At 42.3% G+C, this 27,972-nt stretch overlaps 1 protein-coding gene across 2 annotated transcripts in view; it reads right to left on the reverse strand.

The window, feature by feature from the left end:
- Positions 1-323: 323 nt before the first annotated feature.
- The window catches only part of LOC124016886 (enhancer of polycomb homolog 1-like), a 48,896-nt gene continuing 21,247 nt past the window's right edge, over positions 324-27,972 (reverse strand). The window contains exons 1-13 of one of the 2 annotated variants that reach the window (XM_046332229.1): positions 25,976-26,208; positions 22,056-22,201; positions 21,680-21,886; positions 21,222-21,370; positions 19,735-19,891; positions 16,238-16,396; positions 14,746-14,835; positions 14,376-14,524; positions 9,013-9,431; positions 3,105-3,259; positions 2,739-2,874; positions 2,114-2,537; positions 324-1,877 (exon numbers count right to left, since the gene is read on the reverse strand). In XM_046332229.1, the coding sequence (XP_046188185.1) occupies positions 1,805-1,877; positions 2,114-2,537; positions 2,739-2,874; positions 3,105-3,259; positions 9,013-9,431; positions 14,376-14,524; positions 14,746-14,835; positions 16,238-16,396; positions 19,735-19,891; positions 21,222-21,370; positions 21,680-21,886; positions 22,056-22,201; positions 25,976-26,135 (2,424 nt within the window). In that variant the 5' untranslated portion in view covers positions 26,136-26,208 and the 3' untranslated portion in view covers positions 324-1,804. Of the gene's footprint in view, positions 1,878-2,113; positions 2,538-2,738; positions 2,875-3,104; positions 3,260-9,012; positions 9,432-14,375; positions 14,525-14,745; positions 14,836-16,237; positions 16,397-19,734; positions 19,892-21,221; positions 21,371-21,679; positions 21,887-22,055; positions 22,202-25,975; positions 26,209-27,972 lie in introns of those variants that run through there. The other variant, XM_046332228.1, reaches the window with a different exon arrangement.

Below are 27,972 nucleotides of genomic sequence, written 5' to 3' on the forward strand. Positions count from 1 at the left end.
AGAAATTTGACAAACTGACTTGTCGGAAAAGTGGCATCCTATGACGGTGCCACATCAGTAAGGCCATTCTACTGTCAATGTTTGTCTATGGAGATGGCATGGGTGTGTTCGATTTCATACACCTGAGAGCACCTCCAAACCTCATGGCACCTCCAAACAATACCATTACTCCAATACCAACACCAATACCCACACCCACACCCACACACACCACTGTATGACATGAGTAGTTTCAAAATGTCAATTTTTTTATTCAGATATAGATTTTTAGCTTACACACCCACACACGACATTCAACCAACAAAAGACAGCGAGCCACATAATCCACATAATGCCCTGGGCTTTATTGTCTGATTTTATCGTGAGAGTTCGGTCACTTTTTTTCACGCAAAAATATATATTTTTTTCAGCCTCCAGGTGGGACAAGAAAACGTCAAGGATAAATCCTGCCATTGGACTGGGTATTCAGATTGTGACGACAGAGACAAGTACTACTAGCAGCACTGTCTTTGTGCCCTACTCTTCACAGAAGAGAACACATAGTTCCCCAAGGGAAGGCACCCGATACTTGTGGTTTTTGGCCTTGCATCCTTCTGGGGAGAAAAGAGAAACGCACCCTTTCTCAATTAGCTAACCCCCTTCAAGATTTTTCTTGTCAGAAATTGGAATGATGATACACGTACAGCAATTTTAACTGTCATTCACCGCCCTTATAACCTATGCATGAACAATTAACAAAATAATGAAGTCTTTCAATACGAAGAAGCTTAATCATTTTTTTACCACAAGAAATACAAAAATAACAATTCTGTTTACAAAAGAAATGAATTGTGAGAGGGGGGAGAGATACCATTGCATGAAAACTTGGGACAAATTATACAAAAGCAGCATTAAATATCAATCAAATCATTAGAAAAAAGAAAAATAGTGCTTTGAATCAGAAGCAGCAGGGAAGAGACTTCATCCCTAGTTTTGTTACTTGTATTGGGATAACAATGTAAATGGAAGATACCGGGAAGAGATATAACCACACGAAGTAAAGTGAACCAAAGCCGACCTTCTCCTCTGGCTCCCCTCATCCCCAAAGAGTCTCTATGTCACTATTGAATTCCATATGATCCAAAGAAGTACAGGGACCCAAAAGGGGGAAAACCTGCTTTGTGTTCACAATATACAAAATACCCAGGAGTCCGTAGCTACCTAACATTTACTACAGCACAGGAACCAATGAAGGTACAGTGTACAAATAAACAAAATAAAAAAACTGTAAACACAGCACAATAAATAGATAACAGCAGGCTCTGCAACATGCAAGTGATGAAACGTCTTAATTTGAAACTTTCATTATAGTTGATCGCTTTTTTCTTTTCATTCCCAAGTGCAAAACATCACAAATGAATAAGTTTCTGTATTCAAGTAACGTATATACAAGGGGGTATTACAAATATGTAGTTAAAGTACAGATACTATTTTGCCATATTCATATTTTACAAGATGTCAATTTTTACTCATTAACGAATACAAAAACAAAACAAATATTTAAAAAAGCATGAGATGAGAATTGCAACAATACATTCCCACAGTTGCCGTGGAAACGTGTCTGTCCGTACTACGTATGTAGTCCGTTGTGTGTGGAGTCCCCCCTGCTGCCCTATTTGCATTCCCAATGCTACGGTGCACAGCACCTAAAGAGTGAACTCAGAGGGTAGCAGCAGACTCTAAGCAAATAACTGGTTGTGCAGCAGAGGGTTGGGTAGTGTTGGGGCTGCCTGTCATGGCAGCTAGCTGCACCACCACCACTATGCTACGTCACCTCCATGGCCACTGTGTTGTCAGTTATACTGTTTAGAGCTGGCTTGTCTTGATTGTGATTATCTCTGGAGGAGGAATACAAACAGTGTCAAACTTTTTGTTATAATACACAGCTCCCACTAGACACATGGCTTAGGCATGACATTAGGCAATCAAGACATGGCACCAGATTCAATATAAAGTACACTACTTTTGACCATTTCCCAAAGGGCTGTGGTGAAATGTAGTGCACTACAGAGAATGGGGTACCACTTGCGAGACATACATAGTACATCAGTCAGAGAATGTCAACTTCTCTCACCTGGATCCTATGTCCATGGTAGAAGCCCCGGTGACATTGTTGGGCATCTGACAGTTGGTGTTGGCAGCCATCTTTAAGGCAGAGGAGGGCACGGCTCCCAGGGCCCTGGGTATGTGGCGTGTGGTGGTGCCGCCCAGGCTGGGGAGGGCAGGGGAGGAGGATGAGGGGAGAACGCTCAGACGGATGTTATTCGCAATCAGGACCTGAGTGGTGGTGGGGGAGGTGTTTGCAGCATTATTACCCAGGTGGGTGTGATGGGCATTGGGAGGGAATGTGAGAGAAGAGGCCGTGACAGGGGACGGAGAGGTAGAGGAGTGGTTGGACGAGGGCTGGAGGAAGGTGGGGGTTGATGGAGGAGGGGTGAGAGTCTGGTTGCTGTTAGGGTGGTGGGTGGTGCTGGCCAGGTGTAAGCTCTTGTACACTCCTGAGAGAGATGGGGAAAGACAAAATACATTTACAAGAGATACATTGAACACTTCCTCAATTGAACACTTGCAATGACTGATAAGTGGCCGACTAAGTCACTCTGGATAAGAGTGTCTGCTAAAATTACTAACATTTAACTCCCCAGTCTCATTTATTTCATTTGCTATGAAGTGAATGACAGATCAGCAGTGCTGCTCACCTGAGCCTGGGAGGACCCCGTTGACTCCACTTCCCAGAACCCCCTCCTCCTTGAAGGCCATCAGCTGGTCCGTGGTCACCAGGGCAGAGGCAGCAAACTGGGCGCTGGCCGAGTCTAATGTCTTAGAGATTATACACTGGAGGGGAGGGAGGACAAAGAGACCAAGTCAGACATTCTACATACCATTGAAGAAATAAAATGCTCAAAAGGAATGATAGCAGTGTTTCCCCTAATATATTTTATGGAGGGGCTAGAGGGGGGGCTGCCAAGCCTTTACAATGGTAGGGGAAAGGCTGGGTGAAATACACATCAACAGGGCTATTTTGGAGCTTTGTGTGTGGTGTGTGTAAAGGAGTGGTGTCTGACCTGTGTGTTGGGTGGTGTTGCTGTGGATGTAGTAGTAGTAGAGGATGTGTCTGTGTTGGGCTGTGTCTGTTGCTGATGTTGAATCTGCTCCAGCTGCTGTTTCTGCATCAGGGCCAGCTGCTCCTGGTGCTGCTGGTACTGCTCTGCTGTGAACGCTACACAAATACAGGACAACAGTGTTATAACACACAAGGGTTATACACACAGTATAATGAAGAGTTGAGGTAATATGCAGATCCTATCCCTCTCCACCGGTCATAGATAAATCAAAGAAATACCTGCACAGTGCACACAGTAGGCTATATGCCACTCCCATATATACAAAACGTTTAGTCTTATCGCCTCCTTCAAGGCTGACTGACCTTGTAGCTTGTCATCTAGATCAACATTCAATATCTTCACCAAGCTGGTGTGAAGTACCAGTGGTCTGGCATTGGCTCCAAGTGAGAGCAGGTCTGTGTGGGTCTTGCTGATTTCCACCTCTGGGCAGCCGAACGTTCTAGGCAGCTGAGCGTGTATACCGACCGGTAAAAAGTGTGTGACAATGAGTTTGTTTTGCGTCGCAATATATGCTGATATTCTGGCCAGAGTAAATAGCTGCATGTAACTCGTCAGCTAAGAAGAACATGAAATCACTCGACTGCCTGTTTGTACAAACATGTCAATAATGTATTTTGTGTAAAACATATAAATAGCTGCCTTTAGCCTACTCTCCTCCTGAAGAACAAACATGAAATGGTGCTTATACTTACTGAGGCACGGAATGCAATAGTTCTAACAGTTTTAAAACACGAAGTTGAAAGGCCAACCCATGAACGAAGGCAATCAGAGGGGGGAGTGGCAGCGGAGTGGGCACTCTGCTACGGGGAAAAAATGCTCAGAAATATCTATTTTTATCCTGGGAAAATTGGGATACAGAAACTCTATCGTAGCCACTCCATTATCTAAAATACATTCTCAATACACATCCTACACTTAACCAGCCGCTCTGCTTTGGGAGTAAATCTTTCCAGATTCCAGGTGGGGTTTGAGATGGGGCATGTAATATCTAATCAGGTCACTATGTCAAAGTTTTGACTTGACTGAGTCCATACAAATACATCCTTCGGAACAATTGAGCCTGAAGATTGCTTCATCAGGAGAAAAACCAGGTTAGCTATGAACTCCTTCCTAAGGTTATCCTTTTATCTAAGCAAAACAGGTGTCAAAGCCACTGAATTGCCAGAACATAACCTACGCGAACACAAATCCGCCTAGTGACATCAAAAGCTGACAAGGTGAACAAAAACACAGCAATGCTCACACGGCAAAAAATGCCTCGCCAAAATTGTAATGCAGTTTAATGCCTGGCCTAGCACAACACAAGGGGGTATGAAAAGAACACACACATTTGAGCTTTCTGACATCAAACAGCATTCTAAAACGTACATTCCTGTGAGGTATATTCTGACCTTTAGACACTAACATGACCATCACAGTTAAACTCCAATCAAGCCAATATTCTAGCTTGAGACACTGCAGTATGCAGCAGACTCCCCCTCTACTCTATAGCCAATGACCCTGACACCCCAGCACCACTTCTGAATCTATCTACACAATGACATTTATACAACACCTGAGCCAGGAGAACAGGAATTAATGTATTCTAATAAGGAAGCAATTCATTGTATGAATTAGGGCTGTCCCAAACTTTAAAACACATCTGTTGACCAAGAGTAGTCTGTCCTTTCAACCAAATGATTGGTAGATATTTTTAAGCATGCATTTTTCATATATAGACACATTTGTCAGCGTTTCCCCAAAGCTTGATGATTAGTTGATTATTTGAATGAGCTGTGTAGTGCTAGGGTAAAAAATTAATTAAGACAAATGAGTTGAGGGAGCCAGAGATCAAGATAACCAGAATTAAAAAAAAAAACTTTGCGACCCTCCTCCTCCCCTTTGCAGATCTGAATTACTGAGAAGCGCCACAGCTCATTAGTGATGGGCAGTTAAAACTCAAATCAGACAACTCCGGTTGGGCACATTTATATATAGGCCAGGTAGCCCAGGCCTAACTTCTAGCAGTGTTTTCCATTGGCATTTTCCACTTCATATTAACTTCATATGGCTTGGGGGCGCTATTTTCACATCCGGTTGAAAAGTGTGCCCAAAGTAAACTGCCTGCTACTCAGGCCCAGAAGCTAGGATACGCATAGTATTAGTAGATTTGGATAGAAAACACTGAAGTTTCTAAAACTGTTTGAACGATGTCTGTGAGTATAACATAACTCATATGGCAGGGGAAACCTGAGAAAAATCCAACCAGGAAGTGGAAAATCTGAGGTCTTTTCAAGTGATTGCCTATCCAATATACAGTGTACCTTTGGTCCGATTGCACTTCCCAATGCTTCCACTAGATGTCAACAGTCTTCAGAATCTTGTTTGATGCTTCTACTGTGAAGGGGGGAGCGAATAAGAGCTGTTTGAATCAGGGGTCTGGCAGAATGCCTTGAGTTTAGTCACGTGAGCTCTGTTCATTTTCATTTCTAAAGACAAAGGAACATGGCGGATATTTCTTTGGCTGGATTGGGCTCTGAGTGTCGTACTCAGATTATGCTTTTTCCACAAAGTTAAAAAAAAAATCTGACACAGTGGATTCACAACGAGTGTAGCTTTAATTCAATACCCTGCATGTGTATTTTAATGAACGTTTGAGTTTTAACTAATACTATTAGCATTTAGCGTAGCGCATTTGCATTTCCAGAGCTCTAGATGAGACGCCTGCGTGCCAGGTAGAAGCAAGAGGTTAAAGAGAAGTCTTTAATTCTGTGAATAACACTTGTATATTCAATTATCAATGTGTATTATGATTATTTCTGCTAAATCACCGTATGTTTTGGAATCAAAACATTACTGCACGTAACACGCCAATGTAAACAGATTTTTGGATATAAATATGCACATTATCGAACAAAACATACATGTATTATGTAACATGAAGTCCTATGCGTGTCATCTGATGAAGATCAAAGGTTAGTGACTCATTTTCTCTATTTGTGCTTTTTGTGACTCCTGTCTGGCAGAAAAAAATGGCAGGGGTTTTCCCTGTGACTTGGTGGTGACCTAACAATCTTTTGTGGAGATTTCTGGATTAACAAGAATTTTATCTTTAAAATGGTGCCTAAAAATTTTATTTATGAGATTTCTGTTGATTTGTATTTGGCGCCCTGCAATTTCATTCATTCCGCTAATGAAACCCCAGTCCTAGGCAGGTTAAATAATTTCTAACTTGTTAACAATTTCTGCTAGTTAGTTTTTGCTACCATGTGAGTGTTAATTCACCGGTTTCCATACGTTTAATTTTAAAAGATTTATCTTACAAAGAAGTTGTTTAATCTAACTATTTATATGTACATGGAATTGTATGAGTTTTTAAAAAACAATTTCCCCCCCTAATCTTCACAGGAAAATGCCACAGGCACTATCTGATGTGTGGCGACATTTCACTGCAGCTAAGGTATAGGGAAAAGCTGTAAATTTGCAAATACTGTGTCAAATCATATGTTTAGAACGCAACAAAGACGCAGAATCATATGGCCTAGTGCATAAAGTCCCCTCAGTGCTCACAACAAGCAACCACTGACATAAGTCCCTCCTCCTAATCAAGGTAAAAATTATGAATCAGACACCTTATCGATAGCAACAGCTCATGGTCCTCCTGGAATCAGAAGATTTTTTGACTCAATGGAGGAACGTAGTCAGAGAAATGCTGATGAATGTCTTGCTCGAGCTGTGTATGCAACAGGTTCACCTTTGATGCTCACAGGCAATGTGTATTGGAAGAGATATCACAATGTTCATCATCCAACATAAACCCCTCCAACCAGACATGCTCCATCTACTCATTTGCTGGATGCAGAGTTCAACAGAGTTCAAGTGAATGTTAAGCAAATCATAGAGAATGCAGACTGTATTGCAATCATCTCTGATGGGGAGTTGAATGTTTGTGGGCAAGGAATAATTAACCACATCTCCACCCCTCAACCAGTATTCTACAAGAGCATAGACACAAGGGACAACAGACACGGACGGTCTCTACATTGCAGATAAGCTGGTAAACTGAAGGCAGTCAATGCCCTTGGACCACAGAAGGTACTTGCACTGCTGTGAACATGAAGGTTGCTTGGTCTAAAGTGGATGGAGTCCTACCCTCACATCACACCCATTGGCTATGCTGCTCATGCATTGAATCTGCTCCTCAAGGACACCATGGCACTGAAAACCATGGAGAGAGAGCCAAGGAAATGGTTAGGTATGTGAAGGGTCATCAAGTTAAAGCAGCAATCTACCCCACGAAGCAAAGTGAGAAGAATAAGAGCACTACATTGAAGCTGCCCAGAAATACCTGAGTTTCTTAGAAATGGCCACATCACAATCTGCCTATATGGACAGCCCCATCAAGAGGATCCTCCTGGATGATGTATTTTGGGAGAGTGGTAAGCAGCCAGAAACTCCTGAAACCCATAGCAGTAATCATTGCACGGATTGAGGGAGACAATGCCATCCTGTCTGATGTTCAGACTCTGCTTGCAGATGTAACAGAAGAAATCTGTACTGCCCTGCCCACTTCACTGTTGCGCCAATCAGAGGAAACTGTAGTTCTGAAACACATCAAAAAGCATGAAGACTTCTGCCTGAAGCCCATACACGCCACAGCATACATGTTGCACGCCAAGTATGCTGGCAAGAGCATCCTGTCTGGTGCAGCTAAATACAAATATATTGTATGTCACAATCATTATAAAAAAATAATTTAAAAAAAGTGTTTCCCCCCAGGCTTGGGCTCATATATAGGCCTATGCACAAACTCCAACATGCCTATGGATGTTTGGAATTAAATCAATCAATTTATGAAGTGATGTCCATTTTGTTGCGTTAGGCTTCGAAACATCCCCAAAAACCATGTTATACTCAGTTACTCAGTTACAACCTGTTGAACTTCTCTTTCTTCAAATTGATCAATCAGTGCGTTTTAAAGTTAGATGTGATTTTCGATTGCATGTGCATTGATGTCAGTGGTTAGCGGGAAATATAGAGCCCTGAGAACCAGGCCATTAGCGAATTGATGGTCTTTAGCGATTTGCGTATTCCCAACACAACCAGAGTGCACAAAAGGAGATTACGGTCATGACTCATGACCGCTGGTGCTGTGACAGTAATAAGGTCGCCGCAACAGACATGCGCGCACGCACGCACACACGGTCAATGAAAATATGGCAGCTCACAATTCAAGTCATGGAGAAATTTTACAATTACACCCCTCACCACACACACTCAATACCTGCTGAATTCAGATTTTTCCCACTAAACCTTCATAGCTCTTCCAGAACAGAAAAACTATTCAAGAGATTATGATCGTGTAACAAGGTCAAAACAACCACCTCCTTTACCTGCCTGACAAACTCTTTACAATCTAAAGATAATTTCTAAAAAGAGAATGTGTATCCTGCATAACATCGACATAGTGCCCTAATGCAAGAGGGTGGAATGCGGCACCCCTTTCCCCTTATTGTGCACATTTTTTTTATATACCAAAGTCGTATGGGCCCTGGATCAAAAGCATCTCAGAGTAGGAACGCTAATCTAGGATCAGGTTGTCTCTACTATTCGTTATATTTAAAAGTCAAAACAGAATGTCAGAAACACACCCCATCACAGGGCTGGGGTCAATCCCATTTACATTCAGGAATCAGAAGCAAATTAGCATGCACCGCTAGGCCTATACCTGCATTGCGTAAAGCAAAGTAGTGAGTGACAGAAACAAAGTACTCAGTACTCTCAAGCAGGCTACCTGATGCCTGAATACTAGCATAAATCTCCTTAGGTAGGGATGAGTGCTCCAGCACAGGACAGTGGACTAACTCACCGGTGACGGGGGTAGCTCCAGGGCCAGTGCAGGGTCGGGTGTTAACTCCACTCCCAAGGAGCTTGCTATGTCCCGAGGATGTAGTCCGGTTAAATCCTCTATAGCGTGAGATGTCGCCTCCACCCAGGGGGTGATGGGATAGTGTCCGAGGCCTAAAGTGCCTCCAGCGGCACGACTTAATGTTCAAAAGAATCTCACTGAGGTCCACAGATGACGACAAAGAGGGGATGGAGGAGGGGTGGTGGTTGTTGGAAGTATTGGTTCGGTCTGAGGTATTGGCGTCTGAGGTACTGGCTGGCTCTACGTTGCGGAGAGGAGAGCTTGTGGAAGATGAGTCTTGAAGTGGTTCGGTTTCGGGGTCCGAGTCCAGGCTGTGGAAAATGCTGTCCAGGTCTGTGTGTGCTCTGTCCAGTAACAGCCTGAAACATAATCATTAAGACACTCTTTACAAATCACAGTCGGGACGCAAATTACAGTCAATTTTGTTGCCTACTAAGCGACCCCCATTGACAGGTTAACAAATGGTTAAACTAGTTCCAGTAAAATTATGCGACAACCCCAAAAAACTACGCATGGGTACAAGGAATGAATATTTTTCATAACTAGCTAAAAAAAAAACTTGACAATAGCTAGTCTATTTTCTCATTATTAAACATGCAACTAAACTACTGTTATGAAGTAGACAATGTAATACATTGCATTTCCGACAGTGTGGGAAAACAGTGTTCTAAAAAAGATGCACCTGGTGCAAGCAGGTTCATGTGACAGAGATAAACATCTCCGTTAGAAACTTAGTGGGGAAATCTGAACATGCAAGAGAAAGATAGGAAATCTAAACATGCAAGAATTAGGATAGGTTGCCTTTGGAGAGTTTTGACAGAGGATTTCTATGGTTTTGAAAACATTTTGCGAGTTTCCCCACTCAATTCTGCTGCAAACGAGAGTGGGAAAAGCTGTCTATGAAACAGATGTCACAGCAACGGCACACACACGGGTAAAGAAGCACAAGCTGAGGGGGGGGTGCCAGGTGAGGGGACCGCAGTTGGGCTTCAGCAAGGCAAATTGGTGCTGTGGCATCATCGGGGCAACGGCAAAACGTCATTTAGTGATTATCTGAAAAATAGTCTGCAACACTGGCTGCTACAGTCTGCGTCCCTTAGTAACGTGTCTCCGCTCTGGTTGTAGAGACCAGGTGTTCAAACTTCCACTCAGGTCCCCCTCCAGCAACAGGGAACATATCATGCATGCGCAGACACCACATCTATTTCTATAGGCACAAGTACTGTTAATGAACAACACCCCTCTTGTTGGTGGAGAGTCATGTCTAATGTGTATTCATATGATATTTAAGCGACGCAAACATTAAAAATCTATGGGCTAAAAAACGTAGCTAAAAACGTTATCTGACATGGGCCAGTTGATCTGGACATTTCTGACAAGTTATAAATAGCTCGCTAAGGTGTGCACTGACTGACATGGCAAGATGAAAACTGGTTATGGTCTACCCAATTTCAAAATTGCACCTTGTGCATCCTACTATTACAACTTTCAAGAGTAAGTTGAAAGCCGGACAGAGTTTCTTAAAAAAAATATATACTCTACATGGCTAAAAGTATGCTACACGGCTCAAAGTATGCTACAGCATACAATGACATTCTAGATGATTCTGTGCTTCCAACTTTGTGGCAGTTTGTGGAAGGCCCTTTCCTGTTTCAGCATGACAATGTCATTGTGCACAAAGCGAGGTCTACGTAGAAATGGTTTGTCGAGATCAGTATGGAAGAACTTGACTGGCCTGCACAGAGCCCTGATCTCACTCAAACCCATCGAACACCTTTGGGATGAATTGGAATGCCAACTGGGAGTCAGGCCTGATCACCCAACATCAGTGCCCAACCTCATTAATGCTCATGGCTGAATGGAAGCAAGTCCATGCATGTTCCAACATCTAATGGAAAGCCTTCCCAGAAGAGTAGAGGATATTACAGCAGCAAAAGGGGGACCAATTCCATATTAACGCCCATGATTTTGGAATGAGATGTTCGGCGAGGAAGTGTCCACATACTTTTGGTCATGTAGTGTATTTTTTGTCTGGGGGAGTAGCAATGTATCCATCTAATTGTTTCCGGCACTGAGCAAATTTCAGGTCTGCTGAGCACAAACGTGAGCTTGTGAAAATTCTGTGCAACTTCCAACACACATTTACTATGATCACTGTGGCTATACCCACTTTAAGTTACAGTTTTAACAGTGGCCATGTAGGCTACTGTGGCTATTTCATCATAACGTAGGCTTACCATCAAAAACTCTGGAGAAAATGAATCCCATAACATAGTAACATGGAAATAGCTGTTCTATAATTCAACCTATAGTAGCAGCCAATGTGTGGTTTTCAATGTAGGCTTTCCATCAGACTTTTGAATAAAAAAAGAAAAACTTGTTTATCCACTTGTGCTTCAGAAAAAAGGGACAACTGAATAGGTTGTGTTTGATGCAAGAAACCACTTAAAATAAACCACATTATTCCCATACCATTATTAGAGAATCAGAAATTATACTACTCTCTCCCTATTGGCTACTTAGCTTATTCAAGCCCGTCTCAAAATACAACACTGACCCATATTAAAATAAATAAAGCTCTTTACCTGACTTGCGTTTCAAAGATGTCTAGAAAGGTACACATTTTGTGCTTTCTTGGGAAATCACTTACTCCCCTATAGCCAACTATAAATTACCTGGCTAATAACTCACTAACTAGCAAAGGATATGAACAAAATGTGCGCAAATGACTACACGCAGAACACGCTTTAACCTTAAAACAGGAGCATCTACTCATGTCGTAAACAGTCCAGTTCAGAGTAAATAGCACAGATCCACATATGGCAATGGTATATAAGCATATTCTCCAACTGCAGGTTGTTCATGCCGCAAAGGTCTGTGTAGAATCCAACTCCGAACCGTTCTGCCGACAACAAAATCTCTTGCATAGTTTGTTTTGTTTCAGTATGTTGCATTGAAAGTGGCTTGATGACAGCTTTGCACACTCTTGGCATTCTCTCAACTAGGTTCACCTGGAATGCTTTTTCAACAGTGTTGAATGAGTTACCACATATGCTGAGCACTTGTTGGTTGCTTGTCCTTCACTCTGTGGTCCAACATCCAAAACCATCTCAATTGGGTGATTGTGTCTCAAAGACACGGTGGTTGGAACCAAAGGACAGTTTTCCACCGGTCTAATCTCCATTGCTCTTGTTTCATGACCCAAGCAAGTCTCTTATTATTATTAGTGGCCTTTAGTAGTGGTTTCTTTGAAGCAATTCAACCATGAAGGCCTGATTCACACCGTCTCCTCTGAACAGTTAATGTTGAGATGTGTCTGTTACTTGAGCTATGTGAAGCATTTATTTGGGCTGCAATCTGAGGAGCAGTTAACTAATTAACTTATCCTCTGCAGAAGAGGTAACTGTCTTCCTTTCCTGTGGCGGTCTTCATGAGTCAGTTTCGTTACTTTGAAGAAGCTCAAATATATTTAGATATGTTTAACACTTTTTTGGTTACCAGATGATTCCATGCGTGTTATTTCATAGTTTTGACGCCGTTGCTATATTTCTACAATATAGAAAATAGTAAAAATGAAGAAAAACCCTGGAATGAGTAGGTATGTCCAAACTTTTGACTGGTACTGTACACATTTCAACATTTGAGTTAGGCTATATGATCACACCAGTAATAGATCCGTTGTTGTATTACATGTCGCACAGCTGAGTATACATTTAAAAAAAAATGTATGTCACATGCGCCGAAAACAAACAGGCGTAGACTTTAGCGTGAAATGCTTACTTACAAGCCCTTAACCAACAATGCACTTTTAAAGAAAATAGAGTTAAGAATATATTTACTAAATAAACTAAAGTAAAACATGTACTTTTCTAAATATATATATATATATATATATTTGTTAACAAAATATCAATGATGAGGGGGGTACCGGCTAGTCAAGGTAATAACATTTTTTAAAAAGCCATTTTTAAATGGCTTTAATATTACTGAGCTGATGGTGCCTGCATCTGATGGTCGGTCTCAGTGGAGGGAGAGAGCAGCAGACTGATGGTGGTGGATCCCCTCAGTTTGGGAACAACTCCACTAGACACTATAAGCCATTAATTGACGTTAAACACAAGTCACTTTCTAACTAAACTCATTGTACATTTTTTGGAACGTGACACTGTTCCAGTTTTATGAGTGACCAGATGTTAAATTCTGACACCTACAGTATTTAATTAAACGAAATAACGCAAATCAACCCATAAACATGTCTTTTTGGCGGCTAACTGTTAACATACCCTAAATCACTTTATTGATAAGACTGATGCGGCACCCTATTCCCTACATAGTGCATTACTTTTGAGGGAGGACCATTGGTGGAAAATAGGTTGCCATTTGGTCAAAAGTAGTACACTGTATAGGGAATAGTGTTACATTTGGGATGCAGTTATAGACTCATCTTCCTAAAACACAAGACGGTAAGTTCTGGATATATATTCAGAACCCCAGGCAGCTGGTATAAGTGTGATTACATTTTGCAGCTGTAATTGCATATCACACTATGAGGGTACTATAGTTCTAGCCTTCCTCAAATACCTGATAGTTGATTCCAATATCTCTCGTGTGGGCACGCACGAGAAACAGTCGCCAGCTAAACGTAATCTCCTAAACCAGAGGTTCCGAAATCAAGGGAGGGACTTCCCTTGATTTGAAGGGTAACAATAATTGTAAAAATACATTTAAAAACGATTGTTTATTTCAATCTAAAACGACACATTAAACCACGATGGTTTAGGCTAGAAACAAGCATTAAAAAAGAGGAAGATTCAACTGATGCACATCCGGAATACCTCTAAAATTCAGACGCCGAGCTACAAATTTGGATTATTGGACTTTGCTTGGAAAGTAATCTTATACAATACAATGTGTGACTGTCGCCGTCAATTGTTCAAATCACTTTCTGTACCAGAGAATACGTATAGTTACAAAGAAGGTTCATGTAAATGACCATAAAACATTTGATAGCGGAATAATGTTCGAGGAAATAGGGTCCAGATTTTAATTTCTTTATCCATGTATATTATTATCATCATCATAATTGAATTGAAAAAGTGTAATGAGTCTTGTTAAATTACATAGAATTGCAGCAAATGTGTTTCAAACAACAATTTTGTCAAACGTGAGTTGGGGCCCTAGAGGAAAAAAGGTTGGGAACTCCCTGTCCTAAATAGACCTGAACTCAAAAGTGCAGCATTACATTTGGAATAGGGTGCCATCTAGGACACAAATTAGGGAGCAATAAGGGCGCCTGAACTCACCTGCCCCCTCTGCCCGTGCGCCGCCGTGCCAACCCTACGCAGCGCCGGGGTACCGTTAGAGACGTGAGACAGTAGCGGAAACGAGGGTCCCCCAAACCGCCCTCCGACGGGCTGACCCATGGCCAGTTACCACTCTGGTCCAGGCGAGACTGAGACAGGGAGAGAGAGGAGAGCGAGAGAAGATAGTTCGAGACAAAGGAGGAAAGCTCCGTCAGAAGGGCATTGGTGTGGCCAGCAGAATGTGGAAGATAAAAAAGCAGCAGGACCAGTGGCAACCCTGGCTGTGTGTGGCTGGCCGTCCGAGAGAGCGCCGTAAGGGCTATAAATAGAGCAGTTGAGTTACAGGAGGGCAGGCAGCTACTCTACTCACAGCATAGTACTGACAGCCGGCCTTCCTCCGGAACACAAAGCAGCCATCTGGGTCATTCTCCTCCTCTGCCTCCGAGGAACATGAATGGATCTAAACATAAACGCAGAGGGGGAATGGGTGAGTTACATTAAGAGGCAGAGACCATAAGAACAATGTGGCTGGCTACCTAGACAACAGCCACGATTGTGATCATGTCCCCAACTTAGTTATTCTACCACTACTAGAGATTCTAGTTCTTCTTCTTCTTCCACCACCACCACCACTTCTTCTTCCACCACCACTACTTCCACCTCCACCACCACTACCACTACTACTTCTTCCTCCACCACCACTACTACTAGTTTCTTCCACCACCACTACTACTAGTTTCTTCCACCACCACTACTACTACTTTCTTCCACCACCACCAGTTTTTCTTCCTCCACCACCACCAGTTCTTCCTCCACCACCACCAGTTCTTCCTCCACCACCACCAGTTCTTCCTCCACCACCACCAGTTCTTCCTCCACCACCACCAGTTCTTCCTCCACCACCACCAGTTCTTCCTCCACCACCACCAGTTCTTCCTCCACCACCACCAGTTCTTCCTCCACCACCACCAGTTCTTCCTCCACCACCACCAGTTCTTCCTCCACCACCACCAGTTCTTCCTCCACCACCACCAGTTCTTCCTCCACCACCACTAGTTCTTCCTCCACCACCACTAGTTCTTCCTCCACCACCACTAGTTCTTCCTCCACCACCACTACTAGTTCTTCTACCACCACTACTAGTTCTTCTTCTACCACCACTACTAGTTCTTCTTCTACCACCACTACTAGTTCTTCTTCTACCACCACTACTAGTTCTTCTTCTACCACCACTACTAGTTCTTCTTCTACCACCACCACTAGTTCTTCTTCTACCACCACCACTAGTTCTTCTTCTACCACCACCACTAGTTCTTCTTCTACCACCACCACTAGTTCTTCTTCTACCACCACCACTAGTTCTTCTTCTACCACCACTACTAGTTCTTCTTCTACCACCACTACTAGTTCTTCTTCTACCACCACTACTAGTTCTTCTTCTACCACCACTACTAGTTCTTCTTCTACCACCACTACTAGTTCTTCTTCTACCACCACTACTAGTTCTTCTTCTACCACCACTATAATAAATAATAATATATGCCATTTACTAGTTCTTCTTCTACCACTACTACTAGTTCTTCTTCTACCACTACTAGTTCTTCTTCTACCACTACTTGTTCTTCTTCTACCACTACTAGTTCTACTTCTACCACTACTAGTTCTACAACTACAGCTACTACTACTACTGCAGCAGCTACTACTACCACCAAATACAGACCGATACTTAACACCATCGCCTTCACTACCATCATCTATGCCCTAAATGGCATCCCATTTCGTAAACAGTAAATCAATAAGGTATATGGAGCCATTTAGGACGCATCACTCATCGCCACCAGCAGTGTTATTTATGAGTTCACCTGGGAAAAGGGTTCGTCGTCAGAGCTGGGGAAGTCGTACTGGTTGAGGTCCTTGGGGTTGAACACAGAGGGGCCAGAGTGTTGGGGTGCAGAGAGCAGAGGAATCTTAGGCTTCTTCTCGTACTTCCTCTTCATTCGGACCACTTCAGTTTTCTCTGGCTGGAAGAATATAGAAGACTAATTAATGGTCCATTTAATTCACGAGCAACAGAAATGTGTCTGAGCCCTGTAGAATTTCTTAGAGGTGGTGCTGTGATGGGGAGAACCATTTAGAAACAGAAGTGTAGGGAGGTAAGGCTCATTGATATGCAGATGGTGGGCGAGGCATGTGCCATATCCTTCTGCCCAGACGGATGGTGCCTCTCCCTGACCAGACCCACCCACACACACACCACTGCTGAGGGTTAGTGAACTGAACTCTCCTTCAACCCAAGGGGGAAAAGGCAGGGAGAAATGCTACAATACGGGGGAGCAGGGTGTGTCATAAGTCAAAACAATGGAAGGACGAAAGCAAAGGGACAGCGGGGTTTGGACTCGGAATGTGGAGGGTCAGCGTTACATCAACGGATGAGGGTGGGATAGAAACAATAGAGTCGCTCATCACCCAGTGATAAGTAGTAGGGATGTGCATCTTTCAATTTCAAGATGATTCGATATGTACCTTGGGGCTGGGCAATATATTGAATTATTTCCAAAATGTCTGTATCGCATGAAGCAAGTATTTTTTATAAGCGTTTACATCCTCTTGTTCTCATGTTGTCTTTTTGGTATCTTCTCCTTCTAATCTTCAGTGTTGTGTGCACCTTCCCTTTCACACACACACACAAATCCCCTACCCCTGTGACTCACAAAAACAAAGCTGAGATTAATTCTTCCTCTGACAAGTGGTTTCAAATGAGCTATTTGGTAGAGTGCCCTGAATTGATGAGATCCTGAGGCCCATTGTCGTGCCATTTATCCGCCGCCAACACCTCATGTTTCAGCATGTTATGGTCGCACGGCTCTGTACACAATTCCTGGAAGCTGAAAATGTCCCAGTTCTTTCATGGCCTACATACTCAGACATGTCACCCATCAAGCATGTTTGGGATGCTCTGGATTGACGTGTACAACAGCGTCCAGTTCCTGACAATATCCAGTAACTTTGCACAGCCGTCTAAAAGTGGGATAACATTCCACCGGCCACAATAAACTCTATGCAAAGGAGAGGTGCCATGCTGCAAGTGGCAAATGGTGGTCACGGCAGATACTGACTGGTATTCTGAGCAAAACCCCTACCTCTGATGTTAAGATATCTGTGACCAACAGATGCATATCTGCATTCCCAGTCGTGTGAAATTCATAGATTAGGGCCTAATTTATGCGTTTCAATTGACTGATTTCCTTGTATGAAATAACGCAAATGTCAGAAATCTGACATGGTTGCGTTCATGTTTTTGTTCAGAATAGTAAAGCTGTTACTGAAGATGCCATAATGCTTTTCAGTCTCCTTATCAATTCAACAACTATGGGAACATCTGCATCTTGAGGGCCTAAAATGAACACTGCCACCTCCGGGTCAATTTTGGCATTGGGAAGGTAAGGTGTCTATTTCACCAGCCACGCTGTCGGGTGGTCAGGGCTCCACCGTGTGAGTAATTCACTTGCATTTGTGAATAAAAGTAGTAAAGTATGACCACATTTACAGTTGAAGTCAGAAGTTTACATACACCTCAGCCAAATACATTTACTCAGTTTATCACAATTCCTGACATTTAATCCTTGTAAAAATTCCTTATCTTGGGTCAGTTAGGATTACCACTATTTTAAGAATGTGAAATGTCAGAATAAAAGTAGAGAATGATTTCAGCTTTATTTCTTTCATCACATTCCCAGTGGGTCAGAAGTGTACGTACACTCAATTAGTACTTAGTAGCATTGCCTTTAAATTATTTAACTTCGGTCAAACGTTTCAGGTAGACCCTTCCACAATCTAACCACAATAAGTTGGGTGAATTTTGGCCCATTCCTACTGACAGAGCTGGTGTAACAGTCTGGTTTGTAGGCCTCCTTGCTCGCACATGCTTTTTCAGTTCTGCCCACAAATTTTCTATGGGATTAGATCAGGGCTTTGTGATGGCCACACCAATACCTTGGTTTTGTTGTCATTAAGCCATTTTGACACAACTTTGGAAGTATGCTTGGGGTCATTGTCCATTTGGAAGACCCAAGCGTTAACTTTAACTGATGTCTTGAGATGTTGCTTCAATATATCCACATACTTTTCCGTCCTCGTCATGCCATCTATTTTGTGAAGTGCACCAGTCCCTCCTGCAGCAAAGCACCCCCACAACACGATGCTGTCAACTCCGTGCTTCACGGTTGGGATGTCGTTCTTCGGCTTGCAAGCCTCCTCCTTTTCCTCCAAACATAACAATGGTTATTATGGCCAAACGGTTCTATTTTGTTTCATCAGGCCAGCGGACATTTGTCCAAAAAGCACGATCTTTGTCCCCATGTGCAATTGCAAACTGTAGTCTGGCTTTTTTATGGCGCTTTTGGAGCAGTGGCTTCTTCCATGCTGAGCGGCCTTTCAGGTTATGTCGATATAGAACTTGTTTTACTGTGGATATAGATAACGTTGCTGTTGTTCTGGAATTGATTTGCACTATTCGCACCAAAGTACGTTCATCTCTAGGAGACAGAACACGTCTCCTTCCTGAATGTTATGACGGTTGCATGGTCCCATTGTGTTTATACTTCAGTGCAATTGTTTGCACAGATGAACGTGGTACCTTCAGGCATTTGGAAATTGTTCCCAAAGATGAACCAGACTTGTGGAGGTCTACAACTTTTGGGCGTGATTTCTTTTGATTTTCCCATGATATCAAGTAAAGAGGCACTGAGTTTGAAGTTAGGCCTTGAAATACATCCACAAGTACAACTCCAATTGACTCAATTAGCCTATCAGAAGCTTCTAAAGCCATGACATTTTCTGGAATTTTCCAAGCTGTTAAAAAGCACAGTCTACTTAGTGTATGTAGACTTCTGACTCACTGGAATTGTGATACATTGAATTATAAGTTAAATAATCTGTAAACAATTGATGGAAAAATTGCTTGTGTCATGCACAAAGTAGATGTCCTAAACGACTTGCCAAAACTATAGTTTGTTAACAAGAAATTTGTGAAACTGTTTGAAAAACTAGTTTTAATGACTCCAGTGTACGTAAACCTCCAACTTCAACTGTATATCGTAAAATAAAATGCTGCAGTTGCTGTTTTTATATAATTTTCAGTTCTGGTTCATAGCTGGTAAAATAATTGCACAACATTAAACTTCAAATTCTATATAGCCTTCCTCGAGCTGCAACACTGCCTGCCTGGCTGGGGGTTATGCACGTGTGAAGAGCTGAGTGAAAAATTCATTTTTAGAAGCGTTGCACACAGGCTAAACAGTTGGTCTAATTTTCTTGGCTGGTGGACAAAAAAGTACATTTTATGCCCCGTGTCTCTTACCTTCGTTTTGTAGTCCTTCATGTCTATGTGGTCTTGGTGGCGGTACTGGTTGCTGTTGGAGAGGGGAATGATGGGTATCGTGTAGATTGGCTTCACCAGAGCCCTCTGGGCCAGGGCCTCAGCCATCACCTCACTGCCGTAGTCAGGCATACCGTTCCTGGGAAAGACATACGGAGATAAAGGGGGCTTGATTAAGAAAGACTCGGAGAAAGACCGTTTTGGGTCAAAAACATTGCACAATAAAAGTGTGCCATCTTTTTTTATGACTTCACTTTTCATACTCTGCACCTGCGGGTTACTAGATGTGGATAGGCTACACCATTTCTAAATTTGAGAAAATGACCAGGAAAGTACAGTGAAGGAAGTTAGCTACCTGTGTCTCTGCCATGCCACTGTCACACCTTTTAGCATGAGTGCAAAACATCTCCCATCAAAAATAGAATATCCCAATATCACTAAGTAAAAATAAAACCATAGGAATAAAAGGAACCACCAGGCTGATAACAGGCGGAAATTGCAATGTCACTACAAATCAGAAGCACTACAAATCAGAGTCTGAAGTCAGTGACAGCTACTTTCAGATGAAATCTATTCCATTCTAATACGTGATATTTGGATAATTAAGTCCCAAATGGCACCCTTTTTCCGATATAGTGCACTACTTTTGTCCAGAGCCCAATGTGCCTTCTTCAAAAGTAGCACTATATAGGAAATAGGCTGCCATTTGGCACGCATTATAGACTGCTCCACAAGGGAACAACAACCCCCAAAATAAGTATTAAGAAATATAATACGCAACTAACCAACAGTAAACCTAGCTTATTCTATTCCATTCTGTGCTGACGATGCCATTCTTTTTTAATGGGCAGCAGTGTAACGAGTCAAGGCAATGAGATCATTGCTTCGACCTTACTGCAAAAATAAGGTGAACTCTATTTGATAATGCATGCAAAACAGAGCACTGAACGATGTTGCCAATTAATGAGCAGCAGAGCCTGTCTCCTTAAAAAAAAAACATGCTAATACCACCATACAGGATGCTTCCCATATTCCCTATCCTGTGCACTACTTTTGACCAGGGCCCATAGAGTACTAGGGAATAAGGTGCCATTTGGGACGCTTCCTGTATGATGGGTATTAGCACATCTTTTTTTGAACAAACATAGCAGTTTTAATCAACCAGACAGGCTACTGCAGATTGCCACAGATACAAAATGGCCGGTTTAAAAAAAAAAAAAAAATGGCCGGTTTGTAAAAAATAAATTAAAAAACGTTTCAGTTCATAGTCTGCTACAATCGCGGAGAAAATAACAGTTTCATTGATTTCGGGGACAATTCATTCATAATCCACAACAGCAGAAAAATCCATTAACTAAATCCCAGAGAGAAATGGTGGGGTTTTGATTACAAAGTTATCCATTCTTTTCTCACGGTGATGACCTCAGTCTCCCTCATTCATATGAATAAAAGATAAAAATATAAATCACCTCTTCTCTACAATCTCCAGGGTGAGGTGGAGCAGCTCTCTCTTGCTCTTCTCCCTCCTCTTAATCATCTCCAGAATAGTGACGGCTCGGCTCAGATCCCTCCGCAGTTTCAGCATCTTCTCATACCCAGCTTCGTCGTTCTTACGGTTCTGCAGACACAAGTTAGATGTTAACATTTATGTTGGTGCAGGAATAAAGCATGGGAGCAGCATTTAAGTTAGGCATTTTCCTACTTTAAAATGTTAACTGGGTTCTCTGCTATACTGTCACTTCCTGAGAATAGTTCATGGCTAAATTACACACTAGTGAATACAGAAAGGTGGGTAAGAACATTCCCTCAACCATGCCCTGGGTTGCAATGCCCTGTGAAAAGGACACCTTTCTGAAAGTGAAATGGTTTATAATACTTGAATGCAGCCCTTGTTCAGTTCCGTCATCCTACCTAGGACGTGGCTCACCTTTCTAGTCTGCATCTTCTCGGTCCTCCTGCGGAAGGCCACGTAGGGGTCTGAGGTGCTAGATCCGTCCCTCTTCTCCTGCTTCACCGTGGGGATGAGAGAACTGCTCTTACAGTTTTTCCTCTTCCTGGTCCAGTAGTCAAACACCTCCTTGATCAGCTCGTCATCCTCCTTCAGCAGCAGCTTAGCCTCCTGCAGGTTCACCAGCTGAGCAGACAACACACATTTAGTCACACTGTTCTTTCTAGTACTCAAGCCTTTCAACTTTTTTATTATCAAATAAGCAGAAAGGTAGTCGACAAAAGGTTTGATAAACACTGGCATACGTCCCATTTTCTGAGAGAACTGCCTTCAGCATTGTCGTTTGGTAAAGTACCTGCGTGCCACTGCCTTTCTCCAGCCGGTCGATCATGTCCTCAAACTGCAGAGAGGTGATCTCCATCTTCTTCTTCAGCTTATTCACAAACACCTCATCCTCTGAATCCAGGTCGTAGTCCGGCTGCTCTGTATCCAAACTGAAAGCTGTGATAGAGAAGACAGGTTGAAGTAAACAAAAAATAATCAACTTATTTAAAAAAAATATGTTTTAGGTGGTAGACCAGCTTTAATATATTGCAGATAAATTGTGTGATCTAACAATGTAATTATATGTATCCTTTCAAATTCCCCAAATTTTATTTTGTAATAAATGTTTCTTTATTATTTCTCCCTGGCCTTACCACCTCTCCCCTAATTGGAGTAAACTAAATGGACAACAACACGTAGGCTTCTACTTCCAGCTTAAGAAACGTTCCCCATCTGTTGACTGCATTTATTTTCAGCAAACTTTACATGTGTAAATATTTCAATGAACATACGATTCAACAACTCAGACAAGCTGAACAAGTTCTACAGACATGTGACTAACAGAAATTGAACAATGTGTCTGTCCCTGAACAAAGAGGGGAGTCAAAAACAAAAGTCAGTATCTGGTGTGGCCACCAGCTGCATTAAGCACTTTAGTGCATCCCCTCCTCGTGGACTGCACCAGATTTGCCAGGTCCTGCTGTGAGTTGCTACCCCATTCTTCCAAGGCACCTACAAGTTCCCGGACGTCTCTGGAGGAATGGCCCTAGCCCTCACCCTCCGATCCAACATGTCCCAGACATGCTCAATGGGATTGAGATCTGGGCTCTTCGCTGGCCATGGCAGAACACTGACATTTCAGTTTAGCAGGAAATCACGAGCAGTATGGCTGGTGGCATTGTCATGCTGGAGGGTCATGTCAGGATGAGCCGGCAGGAAGGCTACCACATGAGGGAGGAGGATGTCTTCACTGTAACGCACAGCGTTGAGATTGTACGGACACTGCAATTTATTGCCCTGGCCACATCTGCAGTCCTCATGCTTCCTTGCAGCATGCCTAAGGCACGTTCACGCAGATGAGCAGGGACTCCAGGCATCTTTCTTTTGGCATTTTTCAGAGGCAGTAGAAAGGCCTCTTTAGTGTCCTAAGTTTTCATACCTGACCTTAATTGCCTACCGTGTGTAAGCTGTTAGTGTCTTAATGACCGCTCCACAGGCGCATGTTCATTAACTGTTTATGGTTCACTGAACAAGCATGGGAAATGGTGTTTAACCCCTTTACAATAAACATCTGTGAGGTTATTTGGATTTTCACTAATTATCTTTGAAAGACAAGGTGCTGAAAAGGGGACATTTTTATTTGAAGAGTACATAATATATACATTTTACGGCAGTATATTTTACATTAGTTATATTTTGTTTTTAGTCCCAGCGTTCAGCTACCCTCAACTCCTCCCATCTATGTCTGAAGACCATCCAGTTTTGATTTCTTACTGACATTTGTTCCACTAAAAGTTGTTAACTTTTCCATTCTAATAGTTTCTACAGATTGTAAATTAAAGAAACATTTTTGCTGTGAGTATTCTATTACTGATCAATTGACGAGGACTTTTCAAAATCACCCAGTCATGCTACTTGCAGCGTTAGCTCCAAGTAAATGTTGCAATTTTGCCATTCCTGAACTTGCGACCAAAAACAAGCCACATACCTAAACAAGTGATCTAATGATACGGTCTCTTCTCAGAAAAAATGTGCAGAGATGGGTTAGTTGTATCCGCCATACAAATAACATTCTGGGGCGGCAGGGTAGCCTAGTGGTTAGAGCGTTGGACTAGTAACCGGAAGGTTGCAAGTTCAAACCCCCGAGCTGACAAGGTACAAACAAATCTGTCGTTCTGCCCCTGAACACCCAATGTTCCTAGGCCGTCATTGAAAATAAGAATTTGTTCTTAACCGACTTGCTTATTAAATAAAGGTCTAATAAATAAATAAAAATTCTATAGGTTTCAAGGTAGTTGTATAATTTAAATTGAAAACTACGTTTTGAATCTGCCATTGTATTGTGTATAAGTCATAAACAATGTGCCGTAGAATCGGTACATTGAAAATCTCCTAACTGTTTTGCAACCTGTATGGCACATCTCTACATGTTTTGGTCATTAAATGAAACTGGTATACTTTATCACAATTTTGGTCTTTAATGCAGGGCTGAAAGAAGTTCCTTAACTTCTCCCCTTCACACTTGCCTCCTCCGTTTGAGGTAATGCTGCAATCAGTTGGATATACTTTTTGATAGAGCTGCATGTGTAATAACTCCACCAGTCCTATTTATATGTACAAACATCATCCTCCAAATGTCTGTCTTTTTTCTTTATAAATTTGTATATTTGAGTTTAACCATAATATTTGTTCAAATATTTCTGCCTTTTCTTGTGGCTCAAACTGAAATTGCAACCAGCTTTCTATGGCTTGTTATAAAAATTGATATATTTTATAGATTAAGTTATCTTCAAATAACCAAAAGTGAGAGGCTATCTGGATGAAGGGGAAAAGGTCATTTTTGAACATAGGATGAGACATTCTTACATTCTGCTTGAGAACCAGTTCAGATTTAAGTATAGTTTTTGTATGACTAGAGCCTTTAGTAAGAGATCCAATGCTTTAATATTTAAAATAACTTCCCTCCTCCGAATTCATTATATACAGTGCTTCAGAAAGTATTCACACCCCTCGATTTTACGTACTTTGTGTTGCAGCCTGAATTTAAAATGGGTTAAATTAAGATTTTTTTCGTCACTGGCCTACACAATACCCCATAATGTCAAATTGTTACCATGTTATCCAAATTCTTTGCAAATAAACATTTTAAGCTGAAATGTCTTGAGTCAGTAAGTATTCAACCCCTTTGATATTGCAAGCCTAAATTTGTTCAGGAGTAAAAATGTGCTTAACAAGTCACATAATAAGTTTCATGGACTGTGTGCAATTATGGTGTTAAACATGATTTTGAATGAATGCCTCATCTCTGTACCCCCCACATACAATTCTCTGTATGGTCCCTAAGTCGATCAGTGGATTTCAAACAGATTCAACCACAAAGACCAGGTAGGTTTTCCAATTGGTTGTTTAAAAAAAACAGCCATTAAATATCCCTTTAAGCATGTTGAAGTTATTAATGTTGAAGTTATCACCATGAGGCCAATGGTGACATTAAAACAGTTACAATTTAAATGGCTGTGATAGGAGAAACTGAGGATGGATTAACAACATTGCTCCATAATACTAACCTAATTGACAGTGTGAAAAGAACAAAGCCTGCACAGAATAAAAAATATTCCAAAACATGCATTGTTTGCAACAAGGCACTCAAGTAATACTGCAAAACATGTGGCACAGCAATTCACTTTTTGTCCCGAATACAAAGAGTTGTGTTTAAGGCAAATCCAAAACAACACTTTACCGAGTACCACTCTCCATATTTTCAAGCATAGTGGTTGCTGCATCATGTTATGGGTATGCTTGTAATCGTAAAGGACTTGAGTTTCTCAAGATAAAAAAGAGAAAGCAATAAAGCTCTAAACACAGGTAAAATCCAAGCGGAAAACCTGATTCGGTCTGCTTTCCAACAGACACTGGGAGATGAATTCACCTTTCAGCAGGGCAATAACCTAAAAGGTCAAATCTACAGTGCAGTTGCTTACCAAGACGTGTGGTCAAGTTACAGTTGACTTAAATATCCTGGCAAAACCTGAAATGGTTGTCTAGCAATGATCAACAACCAATTTGACAGACCTTGAGGAATTAAAAAATAATAAAATGGGCAAGTGTTGCACAATCCAGGTGTGGAAAGCACTAAGAGACTTACACAAACATTCAAAGCTTTAAAATCACTGCCAAAGATGATTACATACAGCCGGGAAGAACTATTGGATAAGAGCAACGTCAACTTACCAACATTACGACCAGGAATACGACTTTCCCGAAGCGGATCCTCTGTTCGGAACACCACCCAGGACAATGGATCTGATCCCCAGTAGCCGACCCAAAACACCGCCGCAGCAGAAGGGGCAGACGGAGCGGCCTTCTGGTCAGGCTCCGTAGACGTGCACATCGTTCCAGAGTATACTACTCGCCAATGTCCAGTCTCTAGGTAGACGAAATACGAGCAAGGGTTGCCTTCCAGAGAGACAGAAACATGGCTCTCTCGGGATATGTTGTCGGAATCGGTTCAGCCAGCGGGCTTCTCCATGCACCGCGCCGACAGAAATAAACATCTCTAGGAAGAGGAAGGGCGGGGTGTATGCTTTATGATTAACAACTCCTGGTGTAATCATAACAACATACAGGAACTCAAGTCCTTCTGCTCACCCGACCTAGAATTCCTTACAATTAAATGCCGGCCATTTCACCTACCAAGAGAATTCTCGTCCGTTATAGTCACAGCTGTGTACGTTCCCCCACAAGTGAACGGCCCTCAAGCAACTTCACTGGACACTATGTAAACTATATATCCCGAGGCTGCATTTGTTGCTGGGGATTTTAACAAAGCAAATTTGAGAACAAGGCTACCTACATGCTATCAGCATATTGATTGCACGACACACAGGGATTATTCTCTCGACCACTGCTACTCTAACTCCGCATACAAAGCCCCCCCCCCCCCCCCCCCCCCCCCCCCCCGCTCTCCCATTCGGCAAATCTGACCACACGCCATCTTGCTCGTTCCGTCTTATAGGCAGAAACTCAAACGGGATGTACCAGTTACGAGAACCATTCAACCCTGGTCTGACCAATAGGAAACATCGCTTCACAATTGTTTTGAGCACGCGGACTGGAATATGTTGGTCAACCTCAGAACAACATTGACCTATACGCTGACTTGGTGGGTGCGTTTATAAAGAAATGCATTGGTGCTAACCATTGTGACGATTAAACCTACCCTAAGCAGAAAACGTGGATGGATGGCCGCATTCGCACTAAACTTAAAGTGCGATGCACTGCATTTAACCATGGAAAGAGGTCTGGGAATATGGTTGAATATAAACAGTGTAGTTATTCCCTCTGCAAGGCAATCAAACAGGCGAAATGCCAGTACAGGGACAAGGTGGAATTGTAATTCAACGGCTCAGACACGAGAAATGTGGCAGGGTCCACAGGAAATCACGGACTACAAAAACAGCCACGTCACAGACACTGACGTCACGCTTCCAGACAAACTAAAACACATTCTTTGCCCGCTTTGAGGATAATACTGTGCCACCGTAATGGCTTGCTAACAAAGACTGTGCCCCCCTCTCTTCTTCATGGCTGACGTGAGTAAAACATTTAAATGTGTTAATCCTCGCAAGGCTGCTGGCCCAGACGGCATCCCTGGCCACATCCTCAGAGCATACGCAGACCAGCTAGCTGGTGTGTATACAGACATATTCAATCGCTAACTATCCCAGGCCGTTGTCCCCACATGCTTCAAGAAGGCTACCATTGTTCCTGTACCCAAGAAGGCAAAGAACTGAAGTACTACCGTCCTAGAGCACTCACTTCTGTCAACATAAAGTGCTTTGAGAGGCTAGTCAAGGATCATATCGCAGCCACCTTACCGGCCACCCTAGATCCACTTCAGTTTGCATACCGCCCCAACTGGTTCACAGATGACAGAATCACCATCACATTGCCCTATCCCATCTGGACAAAAAGAATACCCATGTAAGAATGCTGTTCATTGACGACAGCTCAGCATTTAACACCATAGTACCCTCCAAGCTCTTCATCAAGCTGGAGGCCCTGGGTCTCAACCCCACCCTGTGCAATTTTAAAATTGAAAATATAAATGAACTCCCATGGCATAATTGTGTTAGTGTTTGCAACAATATATAGTATAATGGGTGACGTACTGTATCTAAAAAATATTTTAACTTTTGTCCAGACTTCTGTGCTTCAATGTCATTAAG

Source organism: Oncorhynchus gorbuscha, unplaced genomic scaffold (genome assembly GCF_021184085.1).
Source record: "Oncorhynchus gorbuscha isolate QuinsamMale2020 ecotype Even-year unplaced genomic scaffold, OgorEven_v1.0 Un_scaffold_103:::fragment_4:::debris, whole genome shotgun sequence".
NCBI lineage: Eukaryota > Metazoa > Chordata > Actinopteri > Salmoniformes > Salmonidae > Oncorhynchus > Oncorhynchus gorbuscha.